A 22,078-nucleotide genomic window follows, 5' to 3' on the forward strand; every position below is an offset into this window, starting at 1 on the left:
GGCCATTATGTCAGTATGATGTGCTCAGTGACAGCAGCCCAGAGATCAGTGTGTTTTGAAACAAAACCTCTGTTTGAACTTTTGCATTCATCTCAGTTGGCATCCCTGCCCCAAGGATACAGAGTTATGACAGATGTCAGGTATGTCAATTCTAATTTCCCTAAGCCCTCATGTGGAGATACAGAGCTTGCCTGGCAATGCCAGTTTGCAGTTTCCACCTCCCTTGCTGCTGGCAGCTTTGTGCCACTGCAGTGCCCTGCCCTGTGGGTTGTGCTGGCTGAGCTGCTGGATCTGACCAGTGACCAGAGCTGCTCTGCAAGTTGTGCATTGGTGTAATTGAGAAAGGTGGCAAATGTCTTGCAGGGGAAAGAGTTGAGTGCCTGGGAGGACAGGACAGAGGAAAAGGGGTAAACAGAATTCCTTAAACTTAATTTCTTGCAGAAGTCCTTCTATTGTAAAAGCACAGTCTAAATTTCAAGTCATTATTCTTGACATTCCCTTGCTATAAGAAAGGATAAGGTTTCCCAGATGCCAGCTTGCTTGACTGGCACAGAGAAGGAATCAGATTATTGCAGAAGTCAGAGAGATCCAGCTCTGGTACTTGGCAGAGAAAGGGCCCTTAATCACGTCCAGAATGCACAGTCCCTTTTCTGTAGGTCAGTTCTGAAAGGAGGAAGGAGGAGATGATAGAAAGGGATGCAGAGCAGCAGAAACCCTCAGCTTCCAACTCTGCAAGGAGACCTCGGGCTCTTCTTCAGTGGATTTTGCAGATCTCAGCTCACAGGGAGCACTGCTGGGAAGTCAGCCTTGTAAGGGGAACAAAATGAGTTCGACACCCAGATGCATGGAAAGTTAGAGGCCCCTCAGTGTATGTAGAAAGTAAATCATATGATCACCTTGATGATCATCTCTGCACTTCAGTCATATCACTATGATTAGTGCTTCTTCTATGGAGTTTTTCTCTTGTTCTGGTTATTTTCTCAGTTTTCATCTCATAGTACTTTTGCATGCCTTCCTTTCAGCAATTTGTTTCCTACCTTTCCTGAATACATTCCTACATAAAATTGATTTCAAAATATTTTGGATACCATTTGAGGTTTTCTGTGGTGCTTTTTATGGTTTTCTCAAAACAGAAGCCTTTGAAAAATGTAGACTTTAGAAAAACAAATTGGTTTTTTTGCTTGCTTATATAATTTTTTTTAACTTGTTGAACAGGTTCAGCAGGTACTGTGTGTCTTCAGGATATCCAGCTTATGGAACCTGGCAAGAGAAAAAGGGATTTGAGTACTTAGTGTGTTTGTTCTCCTGTAATTTGTTTCATTTACATAAACTGGCCTCAGAAATTTAATTCTTGTGAGTATACTGGATAGGGTAGGTCTTAGGAGATGGAAGATACTGTTGCTGTAGGAGGTGGCTGTATCATGTCAAAAAGTCTGTTCAAGAACAGTAACTCTTCTTTTTTATGAGCAGGAAAGAAGTGGAGTTTTTGCTTTCAAATCTTGAATGTTCACTTTATTCTTTGAAACAGGTCTTAATTTATGCTGCTAACTTTTCATTACTTGCTTGTGACATTGTTCTGGTAATATTCTCTGAGGTTATTTCTTAAGATTTATGATCATAATAAAGCAGTTCTGCTTCTCAGTGCTTTTGGAGTTGAAACTCTTGAAGTTGAGGAAAAAATAATTTACCAGAAGTGGCAGTACAGTTTCATATTATTTCTGAGCATGGAGCCCCACCACTAGCTCAGCCTTTCTTAAGCCCTTGTCACTGAAGGGAACTTCAGTCATGTCACTGAAGGGAACGCTTTTTCCTCTGGCTGTGTGATCCTGCCTTCTGTTAATAGCCCCTGCTGGATTCTTCTTTTCCCTTTTCAGGTGGATGAGCATGTTGGTTTCTTTTACCATAGAGGTGATGGAACAGCAACACTTACTTGAGGCAGGACAAAAATACGTAAAAGAGGTTTTGGTCTGCAAAATGCTTCTACCTGGGGCAGTACTGGCTTAAGGTGATTTAAATGAATCATGAAAATGTGCCTTGCTTGAAGAAAAAAGACACTTCTAAATCTGAGAGATTACTTTTCTTTCTTAGTGTGCTAATAACATCTCAGCAGTATATTATATTTGAAACTACAGTGTTTCAATGTAAAAAATTAAATGACAGGAGCTAAGGTCACTTTCATGAATTACACAGCTTACTACAGGGGAAAATATGAAGATGTTGGTAAGGGATGAAAGTGACCTGCCTTTCTTTGATTTATCTTACATAAGATACGGTAGCTCACATGGGCTCTTCTGTCATGATTTTTGCAACAGTTTTCTTTGTGGTACCTGATTTTCCCTCTGGTTAAATGTTTGCTATTTGCAATTAAAACAGAGATTGCCTTTCATTAAAATAAGGTGCAAAGTGAATTGTGAGGCTTGTGTACTGACCAGATGAGAGGAACAGAATTGCACAGCTGCAAAACTTACAACGTTTGAAAGACTGGTGAAGGCCAGAAAATGAGTTGTCTTCTGGTCTCCCATCTGCTGTGTTTGCTAAACTTTGATTTTGAAATTAATATGTTGTGATATGTCTTAGTAAAAACTGATGTCTGTTTGCAAGGGCTGAAGTTATAAAATTGTGACCCTGTATGCTAGGAAAACCTAGCATCCCATACTTTTCTCCCCAGAAAACTGAAAAGTTCCAAGCCACAAAGTGGGTAAACAATGGTGATATATCATTTGCAAGGCTAGTATGAATCAAAAAGTCAAATGAAAAATACTTTCAAGCTAAATAAATATAGTTTAAAAGTTGTTATAAGAGAATGAGAAATCATTATTCTTGAAGATAAGCTTTATGGGACTGTTGTACTTTAAAGATGTAAGGAAATTTAGTATGATTTCTTTCTTTTTCTCTTCAGTAAGAACAGGAAGTAAAAGAGGAACTAAAATTATAAACATAGACTAATATAAGTTAACATATATTTGATTATATAAGAACTCATCTGGTACTGCATGTTTATGCGTCTCTTTAAAAAAGCAATAATTATTTGAGACTGTTCCCCTTTCAAGTTTTTTAATAGATGTTCATAAGCACTGCAGGAATTCTGCCTGAGTATGTTTTGTGGAAAGAACATGGTGAAAAGGCTTTTGTAGTAATAAGGCAAAATCTCCAGTTGCATTTACTTTCCTCTCTCCTGTTTTACGTATTTAATCCTGTTTCATAACAAGCTGCTGTGACTCAGTTGAGGTATTAGTCTATAATAACTCTCATCAAACTTTTGGTCTAGTTACTATTTTGTTTATATGTAAGACTAATTTTCAGAAATGTGTGCTCTAGGCATGTGAGGTACTTCAAAAAAGTAATTAACTTTCAAGGAAACTTACTTTCAAATGTATGAGAACCTCTTATCTGTTTCCTGTAAGTTTGCCCATTCATTGTGTTATTCATCTTAATAAAAGTCAGCTGGGAATTACATGGATTTTTCATTGAAGGGACTGCAAAAAGATTTTAAACATAGGGCATGAAAGTTTTCCTGTTACTCAAGTATCTGAATTAGAGTTTCTCAGATAAATCCCACCATTATAGCAGAATGTAAATCTCATATTGGTTCCTACTAGAAGTACTTATTACAAAATGATTGCAAGATACTAATCTTTCTATGCATTCTATACTTGTATTAAATAATTCCCTGTCTAGATAAGCCCTCTACCTAGTTTGATGTCCATTTGTTATTTTGTGGGCCCCAACTGGTTTTGGTGGGATTAAATTTTTATAGACAACTGCAAGTCTTCTGGTGAGGAACAAGTCTAACCAATTCTGGTTTTAATTTTGCACTTCAATAATCAACTTTTTATTGCCTGTGCTTTATTGCGTCTTTCTCTGTTCTCTTATTTCTGTTCCATTGCACCTTATTTTATTTCCGTTGTGATTTTCCTCTTTGCCTGGGTTGCCTTTTTACAGAATGCTTAGGAGGTAACAAAACCTGGCAAATTTGGGGTAATGTTTAAGATAGAGTATTTGTGTTCCACAATCATATGGAATGCTTTAAATGTTACAGGTATACTCAGATTGCCTAGAAAACTACATTGGCATTTGTCAGTGTTGGCTTGTAACTGTGGGAAATGCTAAATGTCTTAACTGCTTTTTTGATTGGTTTTATAAATCCATAGAAGAATTAGGGATGTAGGGTTTCTGCAGTAGCCAGGGGCTTCTCTTGTAGAACAGAGGGGTGTTGAACAGAAATAAACGAATATTTTTCTCATTGTTGGATCCTTTCAGTATTTGCTGACTCAGCCTCTCTGTGCTGTGGGAGTTTCTGTCAGTGCCCGTTTGCTGCCGTGGGAATCCGTAGGTGTGATCTGTGGGACACAGCTGTGCCAGGGTCAGGGTGACGCTGCCTCCATGGAACTGCTGCCCCCAGAGCTGCCTGCTCCTCTGGAGACTCGCTCTTCTCTCTGTTTTCCCTGCAGTTCCTCGTTTCACTGCCACAGTCCATGGTTGCAAAGCAGTGCTTCATCTCCAGCTCTGTTTCCTCCTGCACCAAATGAGTCCTGCTTGCCTGAGCCACAGCTCACCTTGGGAAAAAAGAGAAATCTTAGTGGTGGTCTGAGTGCAGGGTGTGTTTTTAATAGGGCCCTGCAGTCCGTAGATCCCAAGAGCTCTCCTGAGGTTTTGCATATACAGAGTCACAGCTGTTCTTCCATTTGGTTAACTATAAATTTAGAATCTGCCCTGCAGGTGACCCAATGTGCATGTGAATTTTACAGTCCACGACATTCAGTGCTTGCTCTTGTTAATGTGACTGAGCACATTTAAGTGTGCAGTGTGTGCAGTGGGATCTAGGGAAGAGGAAAGCTCAGACTCTGATGCACATGCTTCTGTCTTTCCTCTTCTGGTGAGAGAAACAGCAAAAAAATTTTTGTGGGAGAGGAACAGCAAAAAAGTTTTACCTCAATGATGAAGTGTGTTAAGAAGCTTTTTCAGAATGTACACTTGCCTTGGAATGTTCTTTAGCTGACAAACCAAGTGGTTTTTCAAGTAAAGTCTTGTGCAGCTATTGCCATAAATACTCATATGCTTTTTTAATGCTGAGATTTTTTTATTATTTTAATAATGGTTGTACTTTATGACTGCATTTGCATGCATTACTCCCTGTAGTTCCATATGGGAGCATTAAAAAGTCAAATCACTATTACTTCATACGTTTCTATTTTTGTCAGTAGCAAGATACATTCCAGTTATTGATAAACCTATTTCCTGCTCAGATTTTAAGTTACCATTTTCCACAAATGTGGTAAAAACTCCCTTACTCACGGCTATCTAAATGAAGTTCCCCCATAGTGGGGACAAAAAAAGGAAACATATAAATTTTCCTGTGCGGGAAAGCATTTTCTGGCACATGCCAGATTTTTGAATCTTCAAGATTTTATTACAACTTGATGAACAAAATTTTATCCTTTATACACAGAATGGACAGTGGAGATGTCCTCTGCCTAAAGGAGAGCAGTAATTCTAGCTGTTTATTTCAGAACACCTTTTTCTACAAGGTCTGTCGTAAGGACACTGAGCTCCAGATATCCTTGAACCATTAATATCATGGTTATATATTTGCATTCAGTGACATTGAGGACCAAATGACATAAACAGACACAAGTGCATATATTTACTGAAGAATGACTGCATAGGCTGGGTTTGACAGAAATCACTTGGATATTTATAAGCTCTCTACTTCAGCTTTGCTTGTGTGCTGTCTCAGTAGACATCTCAAATGTTTGAACTATCTCCAAATTTGAAGAAAAAGCAAAGGTACCTTTTGGGGGGTGGATATCAAACTGTTTCAGGATAAAGGTTTTAAGTAGTACAACTAGAGCAAGAGATCTGGTATTTTTCATCCTGGACCTCATGTCTGTTGCCAAGATAAGTAAAGTAAATGCTGTAAACATTTAGAGAAGGAGAGGTTGGCAAATTTTCAGAGGTGGTGTTGTAGGTCATCTTTTTTTTTCCTAAGTCTATGACATTTGAAATTTTATACGAAGTAAAAAATGCTGCCTTTCAGAGAAGCTGTTGAGAGGGATTTTGCCTGTGTAGACTTAAGACCAGGAGCTGAAATACGCTCTGCTGACGGGTGTGTTTGCAACTTGTTCTGTGTACCAATTCCCAACCATATGTGCTTTTTTCTGTGTTGCCTTTCAGTCATCAAGTTGGAAATTGCTGAACCCTGTTTTTCAGGTTTCCTATAACTTCTGTGATCATAGACTGATTGAGGCTGAAAGGGATAGTAGCATATCATACAGTTCTGACTCTCTTCCTGCTGAAAGGAGGGTCAGAACTTGATACAAACCATATTGCTTGGAGCACTGTCCCTCATGTCTTGAAAGCTTCCATAGGGGGAGATTCCATAGCTTATCTGTTCCAATGCTAAAGTATCCTTAAGACTGTTTCAAGTTCCATTTACTCAGCCTCCCTCTGGAGCCTGTCCTTTAAATCACATCAACACCCATGAACATCAAACTGTAGCAATTGACTTGTTGTGTTGAAAAAATGGTTCTCAAGACTGATTCAAAATCTGTTCTTGGTGTAGTCAGACCTTCATCCAGCTGTGTTGCCGGCACTGCTTGTACTGCAGTGACTCTTGTTAAGGCTCAACTTCCTTAGCTGCCGTTGTAACCCAGCCTTTTAAAGTGACAAACGCTAGCTGTGTCATCTAACATCACAGGATCTTGCTGAATTGTCAGGTGCTGATTCTTAACATCATGGCATAATCTGTCAGGGTACTTTAACAGTTAATGCATATCAGGCTCTTGCTCATGATTAATTTTTTATTTTATTTTAATCATGCAAAAATGCATTTTCTGTCATACTGTAAATTAAAGTTCTTGGTGGTATTTCTGTTGGTTTGTTCTCTGTTTAGAGAAATACAGGGTAATCTTGCTTGAGCTGATGACACAAATGATAGTCTGAAGGATTTTGCTGTTTTTTACAGGTCATTCTTACAGTATACCACCTTTCTGAATGCCACTAATTCTTTTCTTCAAAACAGAGTAACTTTAAAATGTCTTTGTCAAAATACTTCAGACTTCTTTGTTATCTTAAAAAATCAATGATGATGTGGCAGTTTCAGTTAATAATCTGAAAATGGTGGGGTTTTTTTCATGTAATGCAGTCAAAACAGAGATGAAGGGAGAGATTGTAACTTTTTTTTTCAAATTATTCTTTTAAAATCTTCACATAGAAACACAGCTAGTCTATGCTTTAAGAACCTTAGCACTTTTCTGGAATCTTAATGCTGTCTGCAAAGCTTGAGCTATTTTGTTTTTCTAGTATTTCTGCTCTGGAAAACAGTTTTACATATAGCTTTATATGAACCTGAAGCCCTGTCTCTGTTACTAGTAGAGCATTTGTCTAGGTTGCTCTCAGAATCAGGACTTGAAAAAGTACCAGACTGGTGCAGGATCAGTTTGATAATTCCCCTGTCATGTTCCTGTGACTTAGAGATGCATGTTAGAGAAAATGTGCTGTACTGAGGTTGGGCATGTGAGTCTCACTGGCTTTGCTTCAGCACGGGCCATGCTGTGGGATGTTTGTGCTGGGTTCTCCCTTCCAGTGGGCTTCAGGAAAGCAGTGTAGTATAGACACACCAATGGACCCGAGCTGCTGTGTCTGAAAAGTTCTAGTGGTAAGCCTGCGAGTGTGTGTTTAAATCTGCCATGTTCCACCATTTGGAAGAAGCTGGAGTGGGGTTTGAAAGCATTGGCAGCCTGGAGTTTACTTCATTGATCTGGGCACGTTTGCTGCACCATGGGTTGTGTGATCTGTAGCACTGTTATCATCTGGAATTTTCCACTAGGCAGGATACCTTCATTCTCTCATTACATTAGATAGTGGGGAGTTGATATGTGAGACAGTGGAGAGCTGATTGTATTCAGATCTTATTTATGGAGTGTTTTAAGGATATTTGGGAGAATTGAATGTGATAGGTGAGTAACAAGTCCTTGATACTGAATTGCTATGTGTAGGCCCAAGCAAATACCATAGATCAGGTTTATGTGTCAGCTGTCCTGATGAGAATTAAACAATGTTTATAGTACAGCCAGGAAATAGTTGAAAGTGACTTGATTTTGTTTTGGTTTTTAATAGAAATGGAAGCATTGCAATGCAAATTGATTCGTGGATTGAACAAAAGATGGCAAGATGAGGAAGGCAGGGCTTGGGGAAAAAGAGTGATTAAACTTGATCCATTTTTTTTCATTACTTTTAAAATTCGCTGTCAAATGAGAAATGTATATCATAACTTTAAAAAAAGTATTTCCTTATTTACAAATTGCAAATATAATACCTTTGTGAATCAGGTATCCTGTTTCAGTATAATAGCTCTTCATTTGCAGATAGATCCTTAATCTATACAGCATTTAAAGATGAATGACAGTGAATAATTCAGGTAAATACTGTGTAGGGGGCTGTCTTTCCTTTTAAAGTAACTTAGTGCAGTTAAATAATTTTGTCATCTATCTAGGCATAAGATTTTGAATTAGTGTTTGCGTATTTGCCCTTAGCTGAACTCCTACAAGATTTTATTATTCAGCATAACAGGTGAATGTTTTGTGTTCTAAACTGCTTAAAGTATAAATCTGCTGAAAAGCTAACCCATCTGTCTCAAACAAGCAAACAAGACACCTTCATCTCCCTATGGAACCAAATAAAAATATCAGGCAGGTAAAGGGTTTGCTGAAGAAAAAGGATAGAATGGTCTGCTCTTGATTAATTGCAAGCAAACAATAATAAGAAAGAAAGGATGTCCTAACAGCCTTTTGGTTTCACAAATTACATTTTAAGCATGAACAATTCTATTGATCGTTTTCTTTGAGGCACAAACTGTAAACAGTCACTTAATAGTATCTCTGGGGTGAATGAGCCTTATTGGATTAAGTAATGGGAATATCCCATTGCACCTTTTTTCTGTTCAATGCTCAGTTTTTATTTTGCTTTGCCTTTCATTTTACCTTGTTACAGTCCTTATTCAGTAATCTATCCACATTTGATAAAGTTGTTAATCCTGAGTTAAATTTATGCTCTGCAGAGCTGTCACATGCTTCTGAACATCAGCTGAGAATTATGCAGATTTTGGATTTTTAAAATTCTAATAGAATGACAATTTGGTATGAATAGTTTGGTAGGCTAAAGCCAAGGTGAATTAAAATATGTGGCATATCTCTGAACTTACTGAGATGTGATGTTTTAATAGAAAACTGCAACAAAATATTTCATGTAAACCATATAAGTAATTTTACATTCTTTTAATACAATGAAATAATTTCTTTTAATGAAATAACAAGCAGTATGCTTTACCATGACAAGCTGGTCATCAGGATCATGGGAAGATGCAGCCAGCAGTGGTAAGGCATCAGTCTCTTGATGAATGTTTACTGTGGATCCAAAAATGACACTGTGAAGCTGGGGCTGGTGGAAAGTATCTCCTTGCTGAGGCTATTGTACATTATCATGTATCATGTTTCTTCAGTATAGGTGAAATGAGTCACTAAATGAATGAGGGAAGTCTCATCTGACCCAGAAAAAAGGAGTACATCAGTACTGTGCTGTATCCTCCTGGGTTACTGTTGAGAGGGCACTCTTCATCTTCTCAATTCTGTATACTCTTGGAGAAGATAACAGTGAAAGCTTAATGTTAATTCATATTTCTTTAACCCAATACAAAATTAATTAATTTACTATTTATTAATCACTTAGAGAGTGTATTTGGAATCATGTTTGACCTGTGGGTTTCAAAAAATGAAATGTAACTAGTAGCTTGCAATAGGTTAAGTTTTGCTCTGCTTTTTAAAAGTAGGAATTGCTTAATCTCTTATCTCTAACAATGTTACTGCTTCATTATAAAGCATTCTTTGATATATAAGTTTTGATGAGTTTAAAGTTGACTTTTAATTTTGTGAAAGGATTAAATTAAGGGCTTTTTCACTGGCTGATTGTTAGACTAATTCACATTCAGTCCCAGATGGGGAGCTTCAGTTGAAATGTTAGAAGTCAAAATCAGAAAACAACAAATACATTGGTTTGGGTTTGGATTCTTGGGGATGATGAAAACCCTGACTGTGATTGGGTGTACACTGTGGGTGAAATATGAGGGGTAAAAGTGTACTCCTAAGGGCATTTATGACAATGCTCCTACCAAAAAAGGTGGGGTTTTCTTACCCCTGTGCCTGTGTTTGTGCTGCCTCTTTTACTGGTCCTAGTCTTCGTGGAGCTGTGTGGTCGGTCACATCAGCTCACTAAGGAACTAAAGCTAAGTCTTCAAACAAAAATAAATTATCTGAAATGGGATGGGATGGTTAGAAGGTGTCATCTAAGGGTATTTGTGGGTGCTTGTGTTATGTAGAGGCTTCCTTAAAATCAGTCTGGTGACAGTTAAGGATTTCTTAGATGAAAATCAAAGTTGGAAATGGTATTGAGCTGAATAAGATGAAAAATGGTTTAGAGATGGGGTAGAGACCCCAAAGACTTGTGTTGGGGTTTTTCTCAATTTTAAGTTTGAAGCCTGCAGTTCCTGGCTTTGATAGCATATAGGTACTGTCGTGTTTTGCTTAGTGTGACCTTTTATTTGCACTTTTGCATAGCTGGTGGCCACAAACCGCACAGGGAGTGTCTGGTAATCAGTGTTTTTTCAGAGGATCCTGGAGGGGGGAGTTGTACAAACTGCAGTTTCACCTCCTTCAGTGTCAGAAATGATTATAGCAGCCCTGTAGATGTGCAACATGGCAGATCCTTCTGAGATGACTGTAGTGAATGGGATAATCCTGATTTTTCATTCATACCAGTTTCCCAGTGTAGTTTACTGCAGGTCTTTACAGGTATTTCCCCCAACTCTGTCGGGTGTGGAAAAGCTTGTGTTGGGATTTCTTTTTATTCATGTTTGACTATTACTTTGGTTAATAATTAGAAAAAATAAAATATAACAAGGTAAGGGTCAAGTGAGACAGTATTAAGCTTTGTAGACTTCCTTGATCTGTTCCTTTTTCCCATTATCCATTCCTGCCTTTGTCAGTATATCTGTATATGGTAAATGAGATGTACTCTAACACATCTTTACCAAGTCACTCTTTTGCTTTAGCTTTTACCAGATTCGTGCATCAATGAAAATTCCTCCAAGAATTCCACACATATTGGAAGCTAGTTTGTTACATGGAACTGGTAAGTGTAAAAACTTTTCAGTAAATTAGGTCATTATCTTGCCTTGCTAATTGAGGAATTACACTTTTTGTTGTATATTTTTATAACTAATACAGAAGCGTTTTTAATTTTGTTACTAACACAATGCATATATATTTTGTTCTTAACAACAGGACTCAAAAGTTGATTACAGAATTTGTGTTATTGTTTTTCATCTGCTGATCGTCTCTGCTGGTAGCAAAATATGGTGGTTGCTTTATATGAGTGTCTTCTGTTTTTTTCCACTGATTGGCTCAGTCTTCTCCATGTTTCAGGCTAAGATGATCAAGGGCAGATCTAAGTAGATATCTGGAAGCAATGGAGAATTTCAGATACAGACTCTTACACAGCCCATTCTTTTTCTGAAAAGAACACTTTGAAAGTATGCAGTTTTCAAACTTACTCTGTTGTTCTCTAGTGGAACACTGGAAAATTGATTTAATCTCCTGAACAGATTTCCCTTATCTTTTTTCTTTTTTAAACCTGTCATTCACTTTTGATTTCTATAACCATGCAAACTAAATCCAGAGAAACCTCTTGGGGCTCACCTAATTCTGTGTAGGCCATACCTCAACATAGTGTAAAAATGTGAAAAGCAGAACAATAATTAAGTTTTCAAATGTTACATGGAATTATGGGAATTTAAAGGAAGAAAAACCCAATATAGTCTGAGAAAATGTAACTGAATACAGTCTGATAGGATGTAACTGAATTTTTGAGGCTATTTTGAAAGTAGCTCTGAGTACAGCAACAGTGGAGATACTGGATTTTGGTCAAGCTTCCTAAATATTTCTTGGACTTGTGTGAAATAAATGAATAGTTCTGATGAGCCAAGATTACCCCACTTCAAAGGCAAAGTTTAATGCAGTTTAGAGAATTTGGGTCTGGTAAACATCCTTTAGTAAAACACACTTTTTGAGAAGTGACACTGAATAATATGATTGATATTGCTGGAAAAAAAAGCTTTTCCATTTCGTGGTATATTTTTGAATGGTCTTAGGTTATTTTTTTGTCAGAAAGCTGCTGTCTTGTTATCAAATTGTGACATGTGTGTTAGCTCTTGTTTCCTGTTACTGGGCATAAAGGGGTACAAACATTAAGAGTGCAGTTTGGTGTGAGTTTAGATCAGCAGCTCTGACAAAGAAAAAAAAAGAGTGCTTGATTCCCCTGGCCGCTCTGTCTTACCTTCATATTGCTCTGTGTGCTGTTGACACAAATGTTTGATTTGGTCTGGAAACTCAGCTGGGGAACTCTTTCAGTTGACAAGCAGCTGTTTTACAAGAAACCCAAACCCCTTCAAACCCTTTTTGGGGCCCTTTTTTGATCTGTTTCTCAGTTCTGTTTTCAGGTAGTTACTGATAATGTTTGTCTCACAACAGAGCAGAAGGAAGGGTACAGGCTGCTCAGTGAAAGGGGGTTTGTTTGGCCTTCTTGTGGACATGGTAGTGCTAGGTCTTGCTGAGAACCTCTGCTTTCCATTTCCATTTAGCCACCTGCTTGATTTAGCAGAGCTGGGTGCTGCAGGCTCACATGCAGCCCCCCTGCTCAAGAGGAGGAATAGCTGATAGCAATTCCTGAGACTGCTGGTATGTGCAGAAAATAGCTGCTCTTGGTCTCAGCATAGAGTAGCACAGTGCTGATTCACTGTGTGAAAATGTTGCTTGCTGACCACAGAGGAGGCTGGTCAGGATCCCCACTCTTGGGAATGCTGTCCTTTATTGATCAGGTGCTTCTTTCTGTACTTTCCTCTCTTTTCAGTCTTTCTCGTATTTGCCTATTCTAAATTCTATTCGCTTTGTCATGTCATGATTTTCCCACTCCTCTCCAAGTAATTTTGCCTTCTTCTAGGCACAAGTCATCTGCAGTTTCCTGACTTTGGCTGTGTTTTCCCCTCTCCTACAGACCATTTGTTTGATGTCTCTCCTTCTTTTATTTTCCTGAGTCAAATACACAGTCTTAAGTTTTCCCTCTTTTTCCAGTTCACTTTTATCTCCTTTCACCCCTTGCCCAGCTCTTCATGCAGTCCTCCATTAATTTAAATAAGTATTTTTTTCCATTTCTATTTTTCACATCTTTTAGTAGCTCATGAGAACTGCTTGGGACACAGCACGAGTGTCATTACAGATATGATAAAACAATTCACTTGCTTTAGCTCCAGTCTTGTGAAGGTCTTTTATTATTCTTGTACTTTGAAGGAAGGTGCAGTTGTGCTGTAGAAAATGAAAAGAAAAACATATTTATTTTTAGCCTTTATGAGGTTGTTTCAGATTTGAGGATGTTCTGAATTCCTCCTTCTCTCAAAAATTCATGGCTGGTTTTCAGAGAAAAATAAAATGGGGAGGAAAAACCAGCGAAGGCAGAGTAGGAAGGAATGAGGTGTCTGGTTTTATGATGCAAGAGTAAATTATCTTCTAAATATAAATATATACATATATAAATATAATAAATTTACATGCAAGCGTAATGAATATGTAAGAGTAAATACGTCATTTATATGCAAGAGTAAAAAAATTCCCACTTTTTTTCTCCTCTGTTGTGGAAACAGTCTTTTGCGTGGATAGAAGCTTAGGAATAGTCCTGGCCAGTCAGTGCATCTTTGATTTAAAAGGCAGCAGTTTTGCCTTGATGACCCTACGTGTGTGAGACCTTGCTCCCCATGTGGAAGTGGCTCAGCCTGTTCCTGACTCAGCTTTTGCTCTGCAGCTCCTCTCTCTCTTCTGGGGGTGCCGGTTTGTGTTCCGCTGAGGTCAGCAGAGCTCAGGGCTGCAGCTCAGGCTTGGACACTGCAGAGCAAGTGGGACCTCCGCCATTTGTCTCCATTACTTCTTTTGTTTCAGACAGGAGTGGGAGATCCCTTTTGCTGATGCTGTGCAGTTATATCAGATTATGTGCCAAGTGAAACCATACCTGCTCTGCCCTTCAGCTGTAACAGATGACACAGATGGATGTAAGCTGAAAGTGGCATTATTCATAGGGGAATTACACAGTAATGATTCAGCCTTTGTAAGCACTTTGTCCAGGATACCTAAACTGATGATATGTATGAAAACACTTCAGCAAAACCCAGTATTTGTACATTTCTGAGGACAAGTTGAATTAAGATGTTACTAAGAGTGGGAATGTTTGCCAAGGGCAGTAATATTCTATCAGAGGCCCCAAAGCTGTAGACTGAAAACTGCAGATGTTTTTTTTCCTCTTGTGGACTCCTTTGAAGTAATTTATTAAGAAGAATGAAAAGAATTTTAAAAAATCTTTTGCACCCTCAATTTCACGATTTCTAAGACATTTTGTCTTGGAAGATATTGATGTTATTGAGCCATTGTTTAAGAGGAGTTATGAGTGTCAGTATTTCTGTTACTTCTGTTCTTCCAAGTTCCAACTTTTTTAGCTTTTTTCCAGAGGATAGTACCCATCGTGATACTTCCTGTGTGATAATCCTTTGCTATTATGATAAATATTTCCTCAATTACTGTTTTAAATCATTCCCTTTCTCATTTCTTCTCCAAACCTTTTAACTCTTTTTTTTTCAGCAAAAGATTCCCCCACCATTTATCACACTTTTCTGAGCTCTTTGTGATGAGTAGCCTTTGAAGTGTCATATTCCATGTGCAGTGTCAGGTTCAGGTGATAAGCTCGGTATTAGTTTGGCCTGAGTAGGGTGCAAGGATCTTGAAAGAAAGAACAAACAATCTCTGGTCTTGATTGATTCAGTGGAGTGGTATATGTCATTTAACCTCTTTGCCTCATCTGTAGGTAATTTTGTTTTCAGTGTGGTTAAAACCTGCAGATTAACATGAATGCTAGATGAAAGAAGACAATTCAGGATTTTTATTGCAATTTTTGATGCCTAGAATGTCTTTGGTTTGTAACAAAGCAAAAATTCCTCAGAACTTATATTAAAAGCAAATTATATTAAAAGTACTGATAGTGTTTCTTTGAAAAAAAATGTACCCCTTCAACCTTCATCAGTCACTGACTGAAAACCACTTACATTACTGATGTTGTTACAATTTTAATAGTAATCATGAAGCTGATGGGAATGATTAATTTTCTTTTTAATAGTTAATTAAAATATTAAATTATTAAATAAATAAAAATTAATACTTTTTTCTCTCTTCAGGTGCAACAGATCTTGCCTTTCCCGCTTCAGTCCATGACAATATAGTTTGCAGTAAAACATTTCAGATTCTTTACAAAAATGAAGAAGTTTCTGTGAATGATGTGATGATTTTCAAAATAAAAATGCTGTTAGATGAGAGGAAGGTAATCTGCTGTTCAAATTTACTATATTCAGATAATTTAGGCTTTGTTATATACAATTTGAATTAGTACAAATAAGGGACCTGAAAGATTTCATGCTTCTACAATTTCTTTGTAGATTGAGGAGTCGCTTAATGAAATGAATTTTCTGCTAACATTAGATTTACACTTCACGGATACAGACTACTCGTAAGTTTAAATATAGAAGATTTTGTTAAAGCAAGAATATATGTTAACCCCTTAATCTGTTTAAATCTGTATTATTTATAGGTGTAGTGTGTTCACATTAGACCTAAATGATGGTAAAAAAGAAATCGAATGCTGAAGTCGCTTAAGATTTCATAACTGGTTTGTCTCATTCTAACTTTTTTTTTCTCTGGGGGAAATGCCATTGTGTTCCAAAGTATGGACTTATGATAAATTTCTGTCTGAGTCAGTTATTAATAACTTGCACTTTAAATATGATTTTTCTAATTGTATGTTGTTCTGTTGATTTCTTTTTAGACCAGATGACCTGAGCACACTACAGCCAATTAGTAGCCGAACTTTAAAGTTGCACTTTAACCTCCACCAGGGCCTTCACCATTACGTCAATGTTATGTTTGATTACTTCCACCTTTCTGTCATATCGGTTATAGTCCACGCTTCTTTGGTTGCTCTGCATCAGCCATTGATAAGGTAATCTCTCGCTAATAAAATGCAAATCAATTCTTGATTGTCCAATTGGAAATGATATAAAACCAGAATACTTAATAAGGAGTTAAATCTATGGACAGAATTTTTTCTATGATGATTTTGGAATTCTCATTCATTTGGAATTTCTCATCCAGAAGGATGAGAAACTTTTTGTTTTTAAAATTTTCTGAAACAAGTTTTGAGGGTTTTTTTAATTAGAAATAAGAGTGTGTAGTGTAGAAGAGAGAGAATGCCCAAGGCCAGAGAAGTGGAGGATTGTATAAATATCTCTATTTGTAAGTGTATGTTTATATGTATAAATATTTATGATTTTTTTTAATCAGGAAGATCTGCTGTACACTGTACACACTGAAATAGCTGCTGTTAATACAAATAGGGTGCCTTCTGTTAACTATCTTCACAGTTTTCAGTTACTACTGCAATGGCAGTGATGTCTACAAATGATATTTTTAGCATTTTATTCGGTAAAAGGAACTGGAGAATTAACTTCTCTCTTTAAAATATATTTTAGCTACTTTTTGCTGGAGCCTTAAATTTCATCTACTTGTATCAACCTTTGCAATCTCTGTTTACTTTGCATCTCTCTCTGTGTGAAAAAGGGCTGTATAGTCAGTTACACATATGAAGTATTCTTTGCACACCTTTTTTTTTAGCATATCTATCTTTTCCTTCTTTTATGGTCTCCAAATACTCCATGCTGCTGCCCTCAAGTTTGCTCATATTCAAGGCCAGTCTGTGCCATAAATGCCCAGACCTCTAGCCTCAGGAATTCCCACTCCCTGTGCCTGTCTTCACATCATGGAAAGCACTGTCTCTGAGTGTGTTAGACAGCTGTTCTGTGCTGTAGGGCTGGGCTGGGCTGGAGGATTCAGCTGACTTTCATCGGTTTGTGTCATTTTTCCCCCTGCAAGTTGGTTTGAATTGTTTTGGTGATGTGTTATAGACATGGTTATATAGTAAATGAACTAACACATCTGAAGAGATGGCACAGCCTTATTTGGGAAAAAAACAAGTACTGAGAAGGTGGGAATTGTTGTTGAAGACATAATCTGATAAATGCACTTTTAAATTTACTTAAAGTCGCATCATGTATGTAAAATGTACATGGTCACACTGTCCCACAAGTGAGATTCAGGCATTTAACCTATATTGATCATTTGTTGTTAGAAAATGAAAAACAGGTTTTGATACTAATTTTTATGCAGAAACATATTTGTCCCTACTGACCTTTTTCAAAAGTTGCAGTAAATCTGAGGGGTTTCCTATGCATTTTTCCTCAGTTTCTGGCTTTTCAAGTGATGATACAGTAATGCTATTTAATTTTAAACCTCAGCTTGATACAGTTTGTGTAAGGAGGTACTGAAACAAAACAGCATCTTCTATGCTGCTTTTGTTATCTTGAGAGTAGGGTGTTGCTGTGTCCACAAAATTAAGTATTCAAGTTGTCCTTTATGATGGGGAGAGGAAGAAACTTTTAAATTTACAGTGTTTTAATTCAGCTGAGCTGTCCCATGTAGCAAATACTTAATGGTTGCTGGATCCATATCTGGCTCACTTTTCTGGAGCACTTCTTTCTGAAAAACCTGAGAATTGCAGATACCACTCCTTTTTGTCCTTTGGGCTTTCATGGGTGACAGTTTGGTCTTCTGTTTGGATCATGCTCATGTTATTGGCACGTCTTCCTTTCCAAGGAGTGGTCACTTTTTGAGTGTTTTCTTCTTCTGAGTAGCATTCAGATTCACCTTCTGTTGGGAACTGTTAACCAGTGTTAACACTTCCCTTGAAAGAGAAGATAATTCTGCTTGGGTACAGCCCTGGACTCCTGTATAATCTACGCTTTTCTTTAATCTGTAATTGCTTATTTCTGCCTGTTATCTAATAGTCTCCACTTTCTGCATTCATTCATTTTTTCATTCATCTTTCCTCGTTTTTATCACAAGGCTACTGTTGCAATATGCTCTGTTCTTCCAGGAGTTCAGGAATCCTCTTCCTGAACTCCTCCTCAGCAGGCAGAGGTCAGGCATCCTTTAGGAAAACAGTAATGTCAGGTTGTGTAACAGCTTTGAATTTCCTGCTACTGCTTCACTTTTAAGAGGTTCAGTCTTCACAGAAAAATCCACAGAAACGGAATGCTTTATACCTGTGTAGTTCAAAACTTATCTTTCTGGCGTAAACTTTCAGGAATATTGTTTAAATTAATTGAAGTTTGCATTGGAAGTAATGAGGCACAGCATGTTCAGATTATCAGTTCTTTTGTGCTTTTTACAGTTTTCCTCGCCCAGTGAAGAATACGTGGTTGAACAGGAATGCACCAGCACAAAACAGGGACTCTGTGATTCCTTCTCTTGAAAGTGTGGTCTTTGGCAATAACTACACGAAACAATTATCAGCAGACGTAAGATTAAATAGCAGTTTAAAATTTTATTTGTATTCTGTGGGGAGGTGTGAATTTTATCTTTTCTGCAGGAATATTATTTGATAAAGAATGAACTTTGTTAAAGTGGTTTTGGGGTGGCATGTGAAAAGGGAAATGAGAAAAATTGTTCCAAGAGACTATGTTACCTGCTTCAGGAATGTACATATGGGAAGCTTATAATATTAAGTGTTTGACCTCCTTTTTTAATGTCTTGCAATCCATTGAAAATCACAAAAATCAAGTTTGTGAAAAGAGGCAATTGCTTATCTTTTTAGACATTCTGCTAACACTTCATTTATTATACAAAATTAATATGTGCCTTTTCTTTTTTATTCTAGGGTTGCAGTTTTGTTGTTTCAGAGTCTTTCCTCAGCCATGCTTATAATTTCCACTATACACTTTGTGCCACTTTGCTGCTTGCTTTCAAAGGGTTACATAGATATTTCATTACAATAACCAAGGATCTCCCCTCTTCTCACCGAATTGAGCTGGGTATGTTCAATCTCATAAAACTTATCACTTTCTTGTGAATGTTTCTAAGACCTCTTCTAGATTAACCTGTCATTGATGGCATATCTCTTACATCTGTTTTTTGCTTAAACTGATCTGAAATTTAATAACTGAAGAAATACAAAGGAACAAGTACTATCTCATCTCTAATAAAATAAGGAGATAACAGCCTTAATCTATGGAAATATATATTTTTCTTCTTGGTTTTGCTGTGTTTAGTGGTGAGAAAGTTAGAGAAGCTCCTAATCCAAGTAGCACACTGCACTTTGTTTGTTGTATGGAAACATTGCATATTTGTACAAAAATCTAAATTCTGTAAGCTTTGAGGAGAATATTTCACTGAAAACTTACATGAAAAAAGACCTACAAGAAAAAAACTGCTGCTGGCTTAGTTTGTAGTTTAACTTTTTAAGCAGACTTAGTTGCCATGAAGACTTCTAGCTAACCACATGTGATAAAAGTAACTGCAAATGTATTACATGTAATGTATGGAAATGTACATGTACATTCCTTCTCTGTAGAATGAAGATATATTAGAGAGCCTAACCTTGATTTGTGAACTAGAAGAGCAGTGGAAGTAAGAAAGGAAAATACATTGGCATTGTAAACAACAATTTAGACTTTTTCCTCAGCAACCATATACTTCTTTTACTCATGGTGTACTAAAGAAAAAAAGATCATTTGGCATTTATATGGATTTTAGACAATACTTATTTATTTTTGTATTGTTTAATTTTATCAGTGTCAAAACTAAGCACAGTGAAAGAGTAAGGTTGATGATTGAGATATGAAAGATATTTTAAAAACGTGATGTGGTCAGTTAGTGATTCAAAGAAAGAATGTTTCACTTCTTTATTACAAAATACCAAGCTATTTGTGGTGGAAAAAAATTCAGGAAGCGTATTAAAAGCTGTCCATAGAAAAATACTAGAAACTGAGGTGTTTTCTTTATAGAAGCAAAAATACTGCTACAGTTACTGTTACACTTTTCTGCCAGTTATCTTAGTTTTGGTATGGAGGGAAACACCTTATTAAAGGAGTGACTCAACTCTTAGTTTTCCTTGTAAGGTGAAAATATACTTTTTCTCAAACCATAGAATCAGAGGGTCATTTAGGTTGGAAATGACTTCTGAAAATCATGAAGTCCAACAATTAAGCCAGCAACACCATGTTCAGCACTAAACCACATCTCCCAAGTGTCACATCCACATGCCTTTAGAATGCTTCCAGGGATGGTGACTCCCCCACTTCCCTTGGCAGGCTGTTCCAATGCCTGACCACCCTTTCAGTGGAGAAGTTGTTCCTAATATCCAATCTAAGCCCCCTCTAGTACAACTTGAGACCATTTCCTCTTGTGTCCCTTGTTACCTGGGAGAAGAGGCTGACACCTGGCTACACCTCCTTTCAGGCAATTATAGAGGAGCAGTAAGATCTCCCCTGAGCCTCTTCCTTTTCTCCACGTTGAAGAATCCCAGCTCCCTTTGCTGCTCCTCACGGGACTTGTGCTCCAGACCCTTCACCAGCTATTTGCCCTTCTCTGGATTTGCTTTATCAACTCAATATATTGAGTTTGATGGCACTATTGTTGTTCTAAGGATAGGCTTAGACTAAATCTCGATACTTAAATGTTTTAGATATGATCTTCAGTTTCCCTAAAATATTTCTTCAAAATATATGTGTAATAGAAAAAAGCTGCCATTGAGTTGCATACTGGCAATGCAATATTGGGTTGTATCTTTCAACCACATTGAAGTCACCAAAACCACTCACAAGCTTCAGTGGAACTTGAATCAGACCTTTTCTCATCTATATGGGTAATTTAGCTTATTTTTAGGAATGTAGTTTTGAACAGAAATGCTCACAATAAATATCTGAAGAGAAAATGACAACTTAGATTTAACATTCATTGTACATAGTCTACTGACAGTTTGTTTCCTGTGGGTTTAATTTTTTATTTTCATTTTTAAGTCTCTGCTAGAATTACTTGTTTTTTTCATATTTATAAATATCTTTTTCATTTACTTTGGTTATTTTGTTTGTACATTGATTGGGACAATTGATATAATAAGAAGTACTAATAATGTAAGCTTTAATTATTACTCACATTTTGCTTATGAAAAATAATACCTGCCATTAACACTAATGTTTCTAAAATCCATCAGCAGTTAACAAAAAAAGCGCTATGTTTCTGCTAAGTTTCTGTAAAGAAATTGAGGCTCACTAGACTTCACAAAGTACACAATTGTAATTTGCACTTTTTAAAAATTTTTAAAGTAAATTAACTTTTTTATAGTGGATATTTTATCTGTGAAGTTTAAATATGCATTACAGAAGAGAATATGCAGTCCTGTTTAAACTTCAGAATCATCACTTTTTTGTTTAAGATAAAATTATTCTCTCTTTAATTTTGTTTCTTCTTTTTGCTTTGCTATTTCTCTGTCATAAAATTTTAACACAAGGCACTGATTTTGCAGAAGCATGTGAAGACAGCTGTTAGACTCTAACTGTAATTGAGCATTTAAATATTACTGGTTTCAGGAAATAAAAAACATTATGTTAATGTGTATCACAAGTGCTAATCTAGAAACTACCCTAAAATGATTTGTTTTCATGTACTGATCTAACTGCACTAATTGCTAGGCTAGCAATAAGCTCTTTTACTAACTTTAAGGCAAATAATAAATCACAGGTGAAAAAAGGAGTTAGTAACTAGTCATGTGTGTACAATCCCTGTAACTAGCCAAGGCCAGCATGCAGGTCCTTTATGAACGCCTTCTCAGAAGAAAATATCCACGAACCCAGAGAACCGCCTACCTAGGTATGTTTCCAAAGCAGGTGATATAATCCCTCAGATTTTTATTGATATTATAAAATATATTCTTATTAATGATAGAAAATGTTACTCCTTTTGTAGAGAGAAACAATTTCAATATTCAGCCATAGCAAACATATGTTGAACTCTGAAGTCTGCAGAATTGAGCTTCTAAATTTTAG

General features: G+C 36.9%; 1 protein-coding gene across 2 annotated transcripts in view; it reads left to right on the forward strand.

Annotated features, from left to right (window-relative positions):
* Positions 1 to 22,078, forward strand: part of FAM135A (family with sequence similarity 135 member A) — an 80,172-nt gene that overhangs the window by 26,981 nt on the left and 31,113 nt on the right. The window contains exons 4-10 of one of the 2 annotated variants that reach the window (XM_064707339.1): positions 11,105 to 11,184; positions 15,323 to 15,465; positions 15,581 to 15,651; positions 15,967 to 16,140; positions 18,427 to 18,553; positions 18,913 to 19,066; positions 21,825 to 21,902. In XM_064707339.1, coding sequence (XP_064563409.1) covers positions 11,105 to 11,184; positions 15,323 to 15,465; positions 15,581 to 15,651; positions 15,967 to 16,140; positions 18,427 to 18,553; positions 18,913 to 19,066; positions 21,825 to 21,902 — 827 coding nt within the window. The remainder of the gene's footprint in view (positions 1 to 11,104; positions 11,185 to 15,322; positions 15,466 to 15,580; positions 15,652 to 15,966; positions 16,141 to 18,426; positions 18,554 to 18,912; positions 19,067 to 21,824; positions 21,903 to 22,078) is intronic. The other variant, XM_064707340.1, reaches the window with a different exon arrangement.

This window comes from Zonotrichia leucophrys, chromosome 3, assembly GCF_028769735.1.
Source record: "Zonotrichia leucophrys gambelii isolate GWCS_2022_RI chromosome 3, RI_Zleu_2.0, whole genome shotgun sequence".
In the NCBI taxonomy this organism is placed as follows: Eukaryota; Metazoa; Chordata; class Aves; order Passeriformes; family Passerellidae; genus Zonotrichia; species Zonotrichia leucophrys.